This window comes from Petromyzon marinus, chromosome 53, assembly GCF_048934315.1.
Source record: "Petromyzon marinus isolate PM22_M1 ecotype Great Lakes invasive population chromosome 53, UKy_Petmar_22M1.pri1.0, whole genome shotgun sequence".
NCBI lineage: Eukaryota > Metazoa > Chordata > Hyperoartia > Petromyzontiformes > Petromyzontidae > Petromyzon > Petromyzon marinus.
The window spans coordinates 8308009-8324300 of NC_133719.1; the positions used below are offsets into that span (position 1 = coordinate 8308009).

Genomic DNA, 16292 nt, shown 5'->3' on the forward strand with positions numbered 1-16292 from the left:
CATCGTCGCCAGTTCTCACGGGGAGGGAGGGTGTGTTGGTGACGATGTTAAAGCTATTATTTATTCGCTAAACGACTTTCACCAGGGACATTACGTGTCAGCTATTATATAATACTTATTGTAAAATATACTTTAGGCAGAGGCAACCCAAATTTAGCTGCATGAGAAGTGCTTTGGACGTGCGAAGTCAATTTTAATTGCGCCCCCCCTTATGGTTGGTTTCACATGGTAGAGTCCGCCCTACACAACAGCTATGATGTTAAGACTGGACAAAGGACTGTTCATCCCTCTGCATTGCTGGATCGTGCCAGCCCATAGCCGCCTTGGAACACCACGGGGAAACCCATACTGGACCCATTCAGGACCACATCGAGTCACACACACATATAGTTTTTTTCCGCTCCCAAAAAAACAATGTAAAAGAGAATCAGCATCGTCTTTAATATTTAGACTGTGGGAGAAATCCAATGAGCTATGGGGAATATTTCTCCCTGATGCCCAGTATGGGCGAGTGAGAAAGATGTCACGGGTTTGGCAACCGGAGCTCGAGTGAGTAATATTACATGTCAGAAATAATGTGGGCAAAATACATTTACATTGGTGTCATATCGTGCAATGTGTCTCTTAAATTATAGTCGGTGCTGAGAATAAAATAGTTATTATGAATAAAATAGTTATATAACAAACCATTCCCCAGTGGTATTTCCTATTGGGCAGGATTCTGCAATCCTGTGATGGGAGGATATCTCTACCTTTAAGAATTGTAACTTTATCGATTCCACATAACGGTGCAGGATGATGCAATTGGAAACGACTTACGGTGTCATGTGTAAGGGGCCGTCCATAAATGACGTCACGCGATTTTGGACGATTTTTGACCCCCCCCCCCTCCTCGTAACACAGCATGACAAAAAGTCAGACCCCCCCTCCCCCAAAAAAAGAAAACCATATTTCCATTTTGAAAATAAAACATGCTTCAAATCACTTTAAACTATTGTCATTGTAGTGCGTAGTTAATGTGGCGCTGCACTCTGATGTTGTAAGAGAAAACATTTATTTTAAAAAAAGTCTTTAATTAAGTAGAACGTGTTGTCTATATTTATTTAAAGTTGCGCAATTTGATGTGACGTCACATTTCTCACACATCGTCACCAATGTCTGACCCCCCCTAGGTGCGTGACGTCATTTATGGACGGCCCCTAATGAGAAAACACAGTGGGTGGCGGCTGTCCACGTGCGTTTGGTTCTGATTGTGAAACTAAACTACCGATTTTAAAGTTACTTTATAAATCAAACCAAAACACTCGAGTTGTCACGTGTATTTTTTTATGCTGATGCCAGTTGCTCAATGAAGCGAATGGAGTTGTATAATGTTGGATATACAGGCCTTTTTCAAAAAATTGATATTAATAATAAAATTTGCCGATATATTTTTAATAGTAACCGAAATAAATAAATAACAAACCCAGCCTCACAGCAAACAGCAGGTGGAGATCGGAAAAAGGCCATTTAAAAATGTTTTAAATAAATAATAAACTCCGGGGCAAAGAGAGGTTAACGACTATCTGAAAAATCCCCAGATTGCCAAAGAACAGTTCACAACTAAATACCCAGAATGACAGACACGGACACAGAGCACAGGGCAAACGAACATTATAACTGATATTTTTTTTTCTTCACGGAAAATTGAAAGCTTGGCTATAAGAATAAGTCTATATTAGTGGCTTTATTATTACTTATTTTATGTCACCCTTATTCAACTCACGTATTATTTCTTCTTGTATCTCCTATCTACGTGACTTTACCAAGAGAACCCAAGTACATGAGTTCCTGCAATCACGAAAGCTTAAGTCCAAACTAAGCAATATATCCAACCTCCGGATATCGGAAATAACTCGCGAATAAACACCGACCCATGGCGACACGGACTGAGAACAAAGCTTAGCAAAGCCCGGAATCGTGGTGGTAACATCTAAATGGTACATTACAAATCTTGGTTAAACATAAACCAAATAATAATCGCAAGAGATTAGCCCTGGGGTAATTCAGTAGAGGTACAAGAAATAGGTCAAACACGCAAAGACCAGACAAAGTATTCCATGAAATCAGAGCCTCCCGGCCGTCTTTGTCTTCCCGCAGTACGGGAGAGCCAGAATGTAACACCCTTCGAGATCAAAAGGAGGAAGGGTGCGGGAAGGAATTTATCTTGACGAGCAGCGTCCAGGACGGCGAAAAACCGGACAGACAGCATTCGATTATTTTTAATTAACAGAAAGTCCAAGGAAAACTTGACAACAAGAATAAGCTGACATAGGAATAATCTCTTCGGAAACATAAACCAAAAATGATAATGATGCAGGGTTAAACCAAGGGCAGCCAGAGAGAAAGAGAACCTCCCGGCCGCCTTTGTATTCCCGCAGCACGGATAGCAAGGAATGTAACACCTTGAGGAAGGCACGGTGATCACAGGAAGGAAAACAGATGGCTTAACAAACACACACACACGGACACGCCCACACACGGACAAGGACGGCACACCCCCCCACGCGCAGAGGGGAGAGATTTTTTTTCCGGATAAAACAGCAGCACGACACTCACGATAGGCTCTCGACAGTTCAACGAGATAACAGCTCAGCGAGAGCCAGAATAGGGCGGCGAGCGGCTGGCTCCAAGGGGCCCCGCGATCAACTGAGAATGGAGAGGCTCGCCGAGTAGCGATGTATCAACGAGCGTGAGTTCAGAGCTGAAAGACGAAGTATCGCTCAAAGACTTTTATTTCTACATCGAGTGCCAGCTTCCAGCTGCAGCGCGACCAGCGCCGCCAAGCAAGAGCGTCTGCTGCCAGCGGCCAAGCGTGTGCCGACTTGGCTCATCCAGCAGCGGAAAGAGCCTGACGAGCCGTCCGTGAGCAAAAGAGTCAGCGAACCAGCGAAGAGCGTGATCGTTCGCATCCTCCACAGAGAGAGCGCGTGCGTAGCTGCTACAGCAGTGGAAAGAGCCTGCTGCTGCCAGCGAACCAGCGGCGATCGTGATCGCGCGCATCTCCACGGAGAGAGCGTGTGCAGCGCAGCCATCCAGCAGCGGAAAGAGCCTGTATCTGCCAGCACGAGCAGCCAAGCCGACGCCCTGAGCAAGAGAACAAAGCAGTTCGTATCACCCTCCCCCACTCTCACACCCTCACGACGCATCACCCGGCGTCTGCTTCACGAAGACACACAGCACGCATATCGGGACAATCAAGAAGAGTGACATTCCAAGGTGGTGCATTAAATATCAACTGATCGTGAAGAACATTGCTGCCATTGAGTTACGTGGATAAGGTCATTTAGAAGCAAGTCAGTCTTACGTTTTTTTCGTTTTCTTTTTAATGGCATAATCTTGCCAATGAATCCATTGATGTATACTTTTTCCTTTGGGGAATAATAATTGTTTTGACTGGCCTTTCGCATGAATATCGTCGGATGAAATTTTAAGGACTTTTATTCATATTTTCCATATGCTCGTGGTACCCAGAGGAAGTAATCAATTGTTCCTTTATCAAATTAACAACGTGATTATTGAGGGTTGAAGAGATGGATCAATGAAATGAACATCGTTGGTAACACTGTGCTGACGATTTCAAGTACAATAATTTGCATATTAGAGTGTTAAGGTTTTTGTTTAGAATAGCGTGCATGCATGTTTTAATGACTCTCTCTATCACCAATTAAGCTCGCGTTACACGGTGGAATTAATCATATGTGCGGTTGCCAAAGTGAAACAACGCAATCGTTGATGTTTACCGATGGTACTGTATTGAGTTAAGGTTTCGTTAGAAAATAAAATTGATTAACGCAGAAGTGGTTGGGTGTTTCTTTCCTGAATTTCATGCATAATCATCTTATTTACAAGAACTGTATCCTGCATTGAGATCTGAATTAGGAGACCTGACATAAACACACTAATAAACTCAGTAAATGTTAAAGCGAGAATAATTGTATTGCCGAGCGTTAATACGAAGTTAAACAATGAAGCGAGTTACTCTGGCATGCCTGCATCACACTGGCATAACTTCATACGATTAATTGTCTTATTCTGATTGATGATACGCCCTCGTCAGTGAGGCGGGGCCTAATTATTATAATGGTTGAATTAGCATAATCACACCACTCGCATTAATTAATACGATTATATCTCAAATTAGCATAATTAATGCACATTATTACATCAATTAACATAATTTCGGATAATTACGCAATTTTCCAAAATTCATTTACTTTTTATTAGTTACATCAAATTTCCATAACCGACATATACAACAATATCCATCAGGGAGGGGGCAATGGCCGATGTTTCGGGTTGAACAGATAATTTTGCAGGAGAGAGGTGTAAGTGGGAGCCAGGAAGAGAAGCGCGTGGCCCAGAGAACAAATGCAAGAGACCTCGTCTTGACTCGATGCATGGAAGGAGACTGAGAGAATCGACAATGAGTTAATGAACGAAAAGCTGCATGAGACAATACATTGATCAATAAGCTGATTGATTGGATGGATGATTGATTTTCATTGTGTGCGCACTGACACACCTGGGCAACACCTGCAGCAAGTAGCTCGCCGGTGTAAGGTGTTCAGTAACACATTCTCCTGCGGAGGGAGCTGGTAGGAACGTTGGGTTGCTCGGTCAATGGCCAGGGTCAACGGCGGCACCACGTGGTGTATTCCGCAAACATTGCCCGACTGTGAGGGCGGGCACAAGCCGGCGTGAGTAGGTTAAATGTTGAGTTTTATAAGGGCACCACGGGGTGACCAGCCCCTCCCCACCCAGCCTCACCCCTCCCACCCCCTACCCAGCCCCACCCAGCCCCTCCCCACCCAGCCCCTCCCCACACTCCCCTCCCCACCCAGCCCCTCCCTCCCCACCCAGCACCTCCCCACCCTCCCCACCCAGCCCCTCCCCACACTCCCCTCCCCACCCAGCCCCTCTCTCCCCACTCAGCCCCTCCCTCCCCACCCAGCCCCTCCCCAGCCCCACCCTCCCCTCCCCACCCAGCCCCTCCTCACCCTCCTCTCTCCACCCAGCTCCACCCTTCCCATTTTTGGATACACGACGGACACAGGATTGTAAAGATGTCACGTGACCCCAAATTGCCCCGTAACATTGTTTTCCTTTGCATATTCATTTGTTTTAAATTTACCTTATTTGTATCAGATGCCTTATTCGAGTTATTACAATGTTGAAGAACGGCTTGTAGCGAGAGTATGAGATCATGAAAGATCACAAACCAGAGAAACCATGAAAGGCATACGAGATGATTTATGTGAAAGATTTAACAAAGAAGCTCCATCAAAATGGACAATACTGAGATGGAAACAGAAGCTGTTTTACACAGGATAAATTTTGGACGGAAAAACAAGACTGGGAGCCCTCATAAGCGAGAGGAGCAATGCGCAGCGGTTGCTGACTCAATTACGAGACATCTGGACCACCGCTGTAGCTTGGTCGAACTTACTGGCCTCGGGTGAAGGAACTCTACTAGGAGAGAGGGACCGATGGGAAATGTGCCTACAGGGGTTCTAGAGGTTCCTGCTCGGAGGTGGGGACTTGGTGCTGTGGGTCTGATAGAAACGGGCCCTGCTCCTGGTGGTGCTGGGACTGCCCAACGTGAGACACCAATAGTCCCTCTCTGATCGCATTTCTGGTGGGGAAATGTACGCTTAGAGACGCTCCTGCGAGGTGAATAACGAGGCAAGACACCTGCTGTACTGTACTTCTAAATTTGACTCTCCTGTGTAACCCCTAACGATGCAGCACCTGGCTGTCAGAGCCGTCCCTCGGGTACGGCGATTCGGGGCGAATGCCCCTGGCCCCACTTTTGGGCTACCGGCGCTTCCACGTCACTCTGTCAAATGTAATAATTCTGTTTGAGTTTGAAGGTGTCAGGGGTGCCCACACAATGGGATTTGCCCCCGCAACCCCCCGATGGACAACCCTGCTGGCATTATGAAGAAACACAAGATCATGGCTTGTATGTCCAGTACACATGTAGTGACATTGAATGAGTCACTACGGCGCGTAGCGCTGGTTACTGGTTGAGAGCGGGATTGTGGGTGTAATAGCCCAGTCTACCAGCAGGGCAGGTGAAGTGTGCCACTGGAGTGCGTAGAGCCGGTTGCTGGCAGTGAAGGGCATTTAAGAATACAGCGGCCGGTTTGCCAGGTCACGTGATAGGCACAGATGTAGGGTAAAGGTGTCAGAAGGAACACGTGAGGCAGAGCCAGAGCCTTCTGGTGGGTTCCAGAAGGGGGCGTGGCTGAGGGCAGAGCCAGGCCACGCTGGGGAGGATAAAAGGGAGTCCCCGACGCTGGGTCAGGGCTGCTGTGGTTTGGGAATGGAACTCGTCATCTTCACAAGTCTTCGTCCCTGTCTTCATCTCCTCGTCGGTATTGGGTCAGGCAGCGTGCCGGCTGTCCTGACCCATATATAGTTATCCCCTATACTGTGGAACGTGTAGAATAAACTAATGCCTCCTACTATCAGTGTCTCTGAATTGACACACTACACATTTAAACCATTAAACCCTCTACCGTACTTGATCTAAAGTCTAAACATTAAACTATCCAACACCTGAAGCCCCTGCACCCATGGCTCTTGAACACAGCAAAACACAGGATTCCAACCCCATAAATTACGGCTGTTTAGAAGTTACAAGGGCCAAACATTCCCCCCCCCCCCGTGACAGAATGACAATTATAAGAGCTTGAGTACTGTACTGCGCAACTGCGTGTTCGTGAAAAACAAACGTCTAAGATCCAGCTCGTAGCGTGAGTGGTGTAGTAACAAACATGACCAGAGAGACAGGAGTCACTTGAGTTTAGTACAAACTTTTTTTTTTACAATATTTAAACATATGTAAATATAAGCAAAAAAGCAGTCTCTTTCCTCTCCGTAGCAGTCGCACAAAGCGTTTTTTTTTCTGCCACCCTTTGATTCCCAGCTTATTGGTTGAACGGCTGGTCAGGTGGCAGGAAAATGACATCTACAAACTTATATAATTGTAATACATTGGGGAAAAAATAAGCATGCAGGGTACTTTCAGTCCACCCAGGGATAACATTACCATAGGGGAAAATACGGGCGTAAATTCCCAGTCACTTTCTACGGCCTCTTCGGGGGTAGAAGAGTAATTAAAATATCTTGAGTTTTTTTTCATTTCAAAAACATTACACTGCGAAATAGGGAATTTGCACGTTATTCAACATCATACATTTTTTTTTAAACGGCTGAACATGCACCACATAATTCATGTTAACAGACACAATGCTGCGACCAATATATATGTAATGGCAAGTTTTTTTTATTGCCAAAATAAATATTATACTGCGTATAGGCAATTTAGTCATTATTCAGCATCATACATTTTTAATAAATGGCTGAACATTCATGCACCAATATGGGACCTTTCTTGCCAGTACCAAAATATAACAAAAAGGTTTTACCCCTTCAGGCAATAAAATAGGCGTTAGGATCTTAAAACACCAATCAGAATCCTTTTTCAAGGAATCCTGTCTGGATTAGTCTGATGCGGACCAATCAGTTTCAAAGGCAATGCATATATTATCAGAGCATGTTTTTGTTAACATGTTCATCACAAAAATGCAGACAAGATTCCTTGAAAAAAGATTCTTTGGTGTTTTAACACCTGTTTTATTGCCACAAAGGGTAAAACATTGTCATACACATGCACCACATAATTAATCTTAACAGTCACAATGCTGCTGCCAATATCTATATGATGCACTTTTTTATTTAATATTATTGTATGAACCCAATGCCAAAGAGAAAATCCCGACAATGGTTTGAACAGTTGCAGCACTTCTGCAAGAGAATTAAAGTTCGGTAGTAACATCGTCCTTTCATCTCCCACAATCGCCAGTCCGTTCCATTCCCTGCATATCAAATCTTTGCCAATTTCCCTCCTTCTGAGAAAACCCAGACCATTTTTGCTCGCTAGGCAGGCTAGGGGTGAAAAACTCAGCGGAGGGGAATCTGATGCCGGGGCTAACACTCTCAAGTTTCCTAGGTGTTTGCCGAGGCTAGTGCGTGTGTGTGTGTTCAGTGTATGGGATGTGTTTTCCAATTCGGCAGCCGAGCAGCCTTGGTATCGCAGTGCCAACACCGAGGTCTTCCGGCCCCAGGAGAGGGCCCCAGGAGAGGGCCCCAGTAGAGGGCGCCAGGAGAGAGCCCCAGGAGAGAGCCCCAGCAGAGGGCCCCAGGAGAGAGCCCCAGGAGAGAGCCCCAGCAGAGGGCCCCAGGAGAGGGCGCCAGGAGAGAGCCCCAGCAGAGGGCGCCAGGAGAGGGCCCCAGGAGAGGGCCCCAGCAGAGGGCGCCAGGAGACAGCCCGTGCAGCCGCGCCACTCCTCCGCCGAAGAGGAGCAGACCACCGCAGTCCGACGACCTGACGTGGCCGACGGCACGCCAGTCGGCCGAGGAATGCCCGGGTCCCCGAACAAGGCGTTCATCCTGAACGCCCATGCTGCTCCACTCTGTCCATCCGTGCTGCTCCACTCCGCCCATCCGTGCTGCTCCATGTCACCCATCCGTGCTGCTGTGGAGTTTTCTTCACTTCTTGTCAGTTTTACTTTTAGAGTGGTGCTTGGAGCCAGAATCTTTATGTCCACTGCTCTTTTTCTTCTTGGAATGAGTCTTAACTGATTTCACGTCCTCCCTGTGAGGTAAGACCTCCGTCAGTTTTCCACCCTGTGGATCTTTCCCATCCTTCTCATATGAAGTCACTGCAATGCACACACACGTACCACATCACGTGCAGTGTCACCACTTGCACCTCTGCATAGTTCAAGGCATCATTACACACATCGCGTCACTAAAACATCACTTGCATCGTGTTTCCTATGGCATTATATTAGCAAAAAATGAGATAATAACTGCGTGTTGAGTTAAGAAAGTCATTTGATGGCACCTGAAGTAGCCAATGGATTACATTTGTACGTCTTGAAAAAAAGTGTGCATTGGGCAAGCAGTGATGTAGAAATGGACTGCACATCACCACAAAAATCACAATTAGATTTGCATGGATTCATATAGAGGGCATTGTAAAGTCAAATTGATTTTGTTTGACCAGGTGAGAACTCAACAGACCAGCATAAGTCTCATTATTCCACAAAGTTGCATTTGCAAGTGACCTGGGTCACCAACATGTTAAAAAAAAAGTAAAACAGTACAGTACGTAAAAATCGGAATAAAAACAACTATCACGTGAGAATTCGATTACAATAAAACCTTGGATTGCGAGTAACTTGGTCTGCGAGTGTTTTGCAAGACGAGCAAATTTTTAAAATAGTACGTATACGCTTTGTCTGCCGAGCGTCACGTGATCACAACTGAGCCGATGGTTCTTCTCTCTCTCTCGCTGTGGGATTGTAGGTAATCGTCTCCCATGCCCGGTCTCAGTCGGCGTGCCTCACTCGTATAGTCAACATCCGTGCGAGCGTATAATGTTTACTACAGTACTATAGTGTTGTGACCACGTGTATACTGTTTACTATAGTGTTGTGACCACGTGTATACAGTTTACTACAGTACTATAGTGTTGTGACCACGTGTATACTGTTTACTATAGTGTTGTGACCACGTGTATACTGTTTACTATAGTGTTGTGACCACGTGTATACTGTTTACTACAGTACTATAGTGTTGTGACCACGTGTATACTGTTTACTATAGTGTTGTGACCACGTGTATACTGTTTACTATAGTGTTGTGACCACGTGTATACTGTTTACTACAGTACTACAGTGTTGTGACCACGTGTATACTGTTTACTATAGTGTTGTGATCACGTGTATACTGTTTACTACAGTATAGTGTTGTGACCATGTGTATACTGTTTACTACAGTACTATAGTGTTGTGACCACGTGTATACTGTTTACTACAGTACTATAGTGTTGTGACCACGTTTATACTGTTTACTACAGTGTTGTGACCACGAGTATACTGCTTACTACAGTATAGTGTTGTGACCACGTGTATACTGTTTACTACAGTATAGTGTTGTGACCACGTGTATACTGTTTACTACAGTACTATAGTGTTGTGACGACGTGTATACTGTTTGCTATAGTGTTGTGACCACGTGTATACTGTTTACTACAGTATAGTGTTGTGACCACGTGTATACTGTTTGCTACAGTACAGTGTTGTGACCACGAGTATACTGTTTACTATAGGATAGTGTTGTGACCACGTGTATACTGTTTAGTACAGTACTACAGTGTTGTGACCACGTATGTGTGCGTAAAGCATTTTTTTATTTTGTGTCCAAGTGTAGTGACTCTTCTTTAGTAACTGTACTGCAACAATGGCCCCCATGAAATCCTCAAAAGGAGGCAAAAGCAAGTGTCATTGGATAGGTTTCTTGTTAAAGTCGCACAAAAATAAAAAAAAAAGATTCCAGTGAGCCAACAGATGGCAGTGATGCCGTTAGTGACAGACAAAGTCGTCCTACACAATAACCCTCCTCCTCCTCTCCTCTCTCTCTCGTCTCCCTCATTATTTCTTATGGGGAAATTCGCTTTGATATGCGAGTGCTTTGGATTACAAGCACGTTTCCGGAACGAATTATGCTGCGCAATCCAAGGTTTTACTGCATATTGTACAACGACGAAGCAATGTCACGATAATTCCTTGCAGCATAAGTGATCTCGGGCAGATTATTTGCTTAGAGATGCATATTCTAACATTGGGACCGACTCATTGGGGCATTACCAGCTTTGGGAGTTTTGTGTTGCGAGTGGTGAATGGAGCCAGATTTGTCACTCCTCTTTTTCTTTGTCTTGTCACAATGAACAGCCGGTTTCAGCTCCTCCTTGTGCGACACGACCTCCGTCGGCATACCATCCTGAGGATCTTTCTCCTCGTCCTTCTTGTATGATGTTACTGTCACACACACACACACCACATCGTCATGCACTCCATGTCACAACTTGTACCTCTCCACAGCACGAGACATCATTACACACATCGTGTCACAAAAGCACCACATGCATCGTCTTTCCTATGGCATTCTACGAGTAGAGAAAGCGAGTTCATAACTGCGCGTGTTGAGTTTGTAATGCCATTTAATGGCACATGGGGTAGCCAATGGGTTACATGTGTACCTCCTGAAGGAAGCGTGCATTGGACAATGAGCGGCGATGTTATGGACTGCACTTCACCAGTCACCATCAGACTCGCATGGATCCATATAGATGCCAGAGCAAAGTCAAGTTGATTTTGTTTAACCAGGTCAGAATTCAAGAGACCAGCATAACTCTCATTTGCAAGTGACCTGGATCGCCAACATGATAAAAGCAAAATAAATTTGAAAAAGTACGGTAATGAAGTGAATAAAAATCTGAATAAAAACAATGTGTAACATAGGAAATCGAAAATATTGCACAAATATAAAAAGCGACGTTAAATAATAACTTAATTGTAACGCTAGTCAGCTCTGGGAGATTATTCGTTTAGAGATGTAAATTACTAACATTGGGACCAACTGACTCCCACAAAGACCCATAAGCTCACATGGAGAGGCTTAGACTCAGACACCCACAGACTTGCATAGAGACCCGCAGACTCACACAGATAATTATAGACTCACATAGAGACCCATAGACTCACACAGAGAAGCATAGACTCGCATAAAATCCCATACTCACACAGACAAGTATAGACTCACATAAAATCCCATACACAGACAAGTATAGATTTGCAGAGAGACCCACAGACTTGCATAGAGACCCGCAGACTCACACAGATAATTATAGGGCTCACATAGAGACCCATAGACTCACACAGAGAAGCATAGACTCGCATAAAATCCCATACTCACACAGACAAGTATAGACTTGCATACAGACCCACAGACTCACACAGAGAATTAGAGACTCACATAGAGACCCGCAGACTCACACAGAGAAGCATAGACTCACGTAAAATGACCCTTGGGCTACACCCATTTCAAACCTTTTAAAACAGACTGCCTCAGCAGGCCATGCTTTCCCACCTGATGACGGACGCTTGTGTTGCGCCCAAAACGTCGTACATTTATTTTATTTTATACCTACGTGACTTTACCGAAAGTACCAAAGAGTATGGATTTCTGCACTCACGAGAACTTCAAATCAAGATTGAGAAGTATAGACTTGCATAGAGAGGCCCATGCAGTGTCGTGTGTTTTCAGGATAATCATTCTGGAAGTTCCTATGTTGGATGCTCTTACAAGTGTCTTGTTTGGGACACCGCAGGCTGACCAAATAACTCAGTACCCGGACAGCGAAATGAAACAAATTCAACAAAGCGTTGAAATGTATTCTTGGTTCTTTCGGTAAAGTCGCGTAGAAGGGAAACAATAAAATTATACAAATATAAAACAATACAATTCTCACGACGTTTCGACTGCAACACAAGCAATCATCATCAGGTGTGAAAACCACGGCAAGAAAATTTGAAAAAAGTGGCATTTTTTTTAGAAGATGGATTCTGGCTTAGCAATCATTGGAAGGATTTGATAAATCATTTCGGGTCTTAATTGATTGTTCACGCTTACGGTGGCTTTCAGACCGCATCCATTATTTTCGTCTCCCCCCTCCTCTTTTCCGAACATAGATGGACTCGTCAATCTGAATAACTGCCAAATCGCTTTCCGTGGTGCTAACATTAAAAAAAACGCCACTTTTTTCAAAATTTCTTGCTGTGGTTTTTACACCTGATGATGATTGCTTGTGTTGCAGTCGAAACGTCGTGAGAATTGTATTGTTTTATATTTTTATTATTTTATTGTTTCCCTTCTACGTGACTTTACCGAAAGAACCAAGAATATGAATCCCTGCAGTCACGAAAGCTTTAAATACAAAAATAAAGAGTGTTGAAATTTCGATTTAAAGCTTTCGTGACTGCAGGGATTCATATTCTCGGTTCTTTCGGTAAAGTCACGTAGTGTTCGTTAGGACGCTGTCTTTCCGACAGCTCTGTTCTTCGCCTGAGGACGGCTGCTTGTGTTGTGGCCGAAACGTCGTGAGAAATGTATTTGATTGTGTAAAATTTATTATTTTATTATTTCCCTTCTACGTGACTTTACCGAAAGAACCAATAATATAAAGCGTTGAAAAACATGAAGGTTCCGAAGCATTAGGCAGGGTCCATGTCTGGGTCCCATGGCCCAGTGACCCACACCTCCGATTAGTACGGTTGGCTACGTACGGTGGGAAAGAAGCTCAACATTCATACAAATGTGTAACCCTACAGCCCTCCCTCTTACCTAGAATGCCGATGATCAAAAGGAAGATGCATGACAACATAATTCCTCCTCCTATCCGCATGATGTCGGGGTTGGTAAGCGTCTTCTTGATTGAAACTAAAAACACACCGCACCACGTCATTTCATGCTATACCACACTGCATCATAGTAAGACAACTCATGTCATAGCATGCCACACTATGCATATGACGCTTGTACAGTGAATTAAAATGTATATCCTGTATTTTGTGACAACAGGCTATTCTGTGCTCGGCTGAATCACGACATTTTAACGTGCATTATATGTAAAGAAATGTTCATGTTATTATTATTTATGACACTTTTTTTTACCAAAATGAACCTCACTGAGTCTCGTGACTAATTTTAAGGAAGGTCCTGCCAAGTTTTTTTCGCAGGAGTGGGTGATGGTTGCTACGTCTAATTACAATTGGGTCGCTTGCAGGGTAATTGGTTTTAATTGGGCAAATTTGTGCCATAGAACTGTATATGCACTGGTCTTTCACGTCTATAATGTGTATAGAGTCTGTTAAATGCATTTGCCCATTGTTCGACTGCTTAATGTCCAGAAAAAAACTAAAATTGCCATTGAAAAACAACATGGCCACCAGTGTTTGTGTGGAAATATGTGAAGGGAGTTAATGTGGCGATGCAGTGTTTGTGATGAAGTGTGTGGTGTTGTTTGCGTGTAATATGTGGTTTGCGTGTTACATAGAATGTGTGCGTGTGGTGTGGCTGCCTGTGGTATTATACGTGGAGAAGGGTGGTATGTACAATGCAGTGTGAGCAGTTGGTGCACAAACGCATGATGGGATGTGGTGTGCATGGTGGTAGTGTGTGAGTGTGGTGGGGGCATATATAGGGTGTGTCAGTGCAGTGTAGTTTGGTAGTGCGATGTATTCTTACCACATGAGGAGCAAGTGATGACCACCCGTTCACATGAGCCACATTTCATTGCCGGCACTGATTCCCTAGCTGCATCAACAAAAACAACATCACCATGAGCATCATTAGCAGAGGGGCATGTATGTGTGCTTACCTATACGAGCGGTAGTGAAATGTTATCGCACTGCTATACAAACCCGGTGACCCGAGTTAGATTCCTGCTCGCAGCTAACACCGGTAATAAATATATTTACTGGTCCTGTTCCCCCCCTAGGTCGGCTTGGCATTAAATGAGCACCTGGTGCAGGATGTAAACATTAGCATCGGGGAGACAAAGGCCGGGCGTGGTGTTGGCCAGTCACCCTCTAAGCGTGCTGTGCCGGCCTTCATAGGTGCTCGCTAACAGAACTTGCTACAACAGTCTGTTAAAGGCTATTCGGGGGTCCTTGTGGGTGGTGTGGTGATTTGTTTACCTTTCCTATACAGTAAAACCCTTGGATTGCGAGGAGCATAATTCGTTCCGGAAACGTGTTTCTAATCCAAAGCACTCGTATATCAAAGCACTCGTATATCAGTTGTGATCACGTGACGCTCGGCAGACAAAGCGTATACGTACTACTACTCGTATTGCAAGACCCTCGCTCGTTTATCAAATAAATATTTATTTACATTTTTTAGCTCGTCTTGCAAAACACTCGCAGACCAAGTTACTCGCAATCCAAGGTTTTACTGTACTTTGCACTCCTATTGTATTTTGTATTGTCTGTTGTTGTCATGTTCTGATCCACCCTTATTGGACGTCTGCATAAAATGGCTTTATAGCTAACGGGATTCCTCCAGTATGAATAAACATTCAGATTCTCTGATATGTCGCCATTGTAGTTACATGTTTGGCATTGTGAGTTTTTATTAAAATAATTTGTACTTCTTGTAGTCGGAAATAAAGTTAATGTAGCACCAGAAATGGTAACTGTTGAGTGAGAGAATGAAGGAATCCACTCGTGGGAGGGAGATGATTACAGAAGGCAAGGCCATTACCTAGCAGTCAACCGAGTGGCTGTCCGTGACGAACATGATGACAACATGCAATGTGTGAAGGTGTTGACTCTCGCAGAAGAGTCTCTTGGTGATGGGCAAGATGAGTAACAGTTTGTAACTTATTTTTTTACCCAGCATGTGACAATGTAGCATCACCAGCTCTAATTCTTATTCTTGGTTCTTTCGGTAAAGTCACGTTGAAGGGAAACAATAAAATAATAAAATATATATTAAACAATAAAATTCTCACGACGTTTCGACTGTAACACAAACAGTCATCATCACACCTGATGATGACTGATGACTGTTTGTGTTACAGTCGAAACGTCGTGAGAATTTTATTGTTCAATATATATTTTATTATTTTATTGTTTCCCTTCAACGTGACTTTACCGAAAGAACCAAGAATGTGAATCACTGCAGTCACGAAAGCTTTAAATAAAAAAATCACCAGCTCTGCTAAGAGTTTGTTCACAACAAATCGGGTGTAGAATGAATGAACGTGCTGTGGGTGTGTGTGTGTGTGCATAGTCGATTGGGATGTGATCACTTACCACAGGTTTCGCACGGCGCCTGTGTAATCTCTGTAGAGAAAAGAACAAGAGCGATGATCGCAATCACAAATGAACAATCATGCAATGATCCGTACTCTTTGGTTCTTTCGGTAAAGTCACGTAGGTAAAAATAAAATAAAGTTAATCAAATCACGACGTTTCGGAGGCAACACAAGCTTCCGTCATCAGGTGTAGTAATTTTGCTGGCCAACTATAAGCTCGGTGACTTTACCGAAAGAACCAGAGAGGACAATCATGCAATGGCCATGGCACCTGATCAATTGAACTCATCTGCAGGCACTAGGTTGGATTGTTATATCGCAGGACTGTGACATACGGTAACTGCTTGAGGAAGCCTTCAGCAGTGGATTGAACATGGTGACTGCTGCTGCTGCTGATGATGATGATGAATGTCTAACCTGAGATTTTTCTTCATTAAATCTTTGGCTGCTCAATACCCATTCGTGGAGCACTCAGCAGGATTCATCATTGAATTCACTGGCCGGAATCAAACCCAGT

General features: G+C 44.2%; 1 protein-coding gene across 4 annotated transcripts in view; it reads right to left on the minus strand.

The window, feature by feature from the left end:
* Positions 1–7654: 7654 nt before the first annotated feature.
* The window catches only part of LOC116953949 (uncharacterized), a 35978-nt gene continuing 27340 nt past the window's right edge, over positions 7655–16292 (minus strand). For all 4 annotated transcript variants that reach the window (XM_076051983.1, XM_076051981.1, XM_076051982.1 and 1 more), the window contains exons 7-11: positions 15774–15803; positions 14203–14271; positions 13300–13395; positions 10764–10934; positions 7655–8771 (exon numbers count right to left, since the gene is read on the minus strand). In XM_076051983.1, coding sequence (XP_075908098.1) covers positions 8599–8771; positions 10764–10934; positions 13300–13395; positions 14203–14271; positions 15774–15803 — 539 coding nt within the window. In that variant the 3' untranslated portion in view covers positions 7655–8598. The remainder of the gene's footprint in view (positions 8772–10763; positions 10935–13299; positions 13396–14202; positions 14272–15773; positions 15804–16292) is intronic.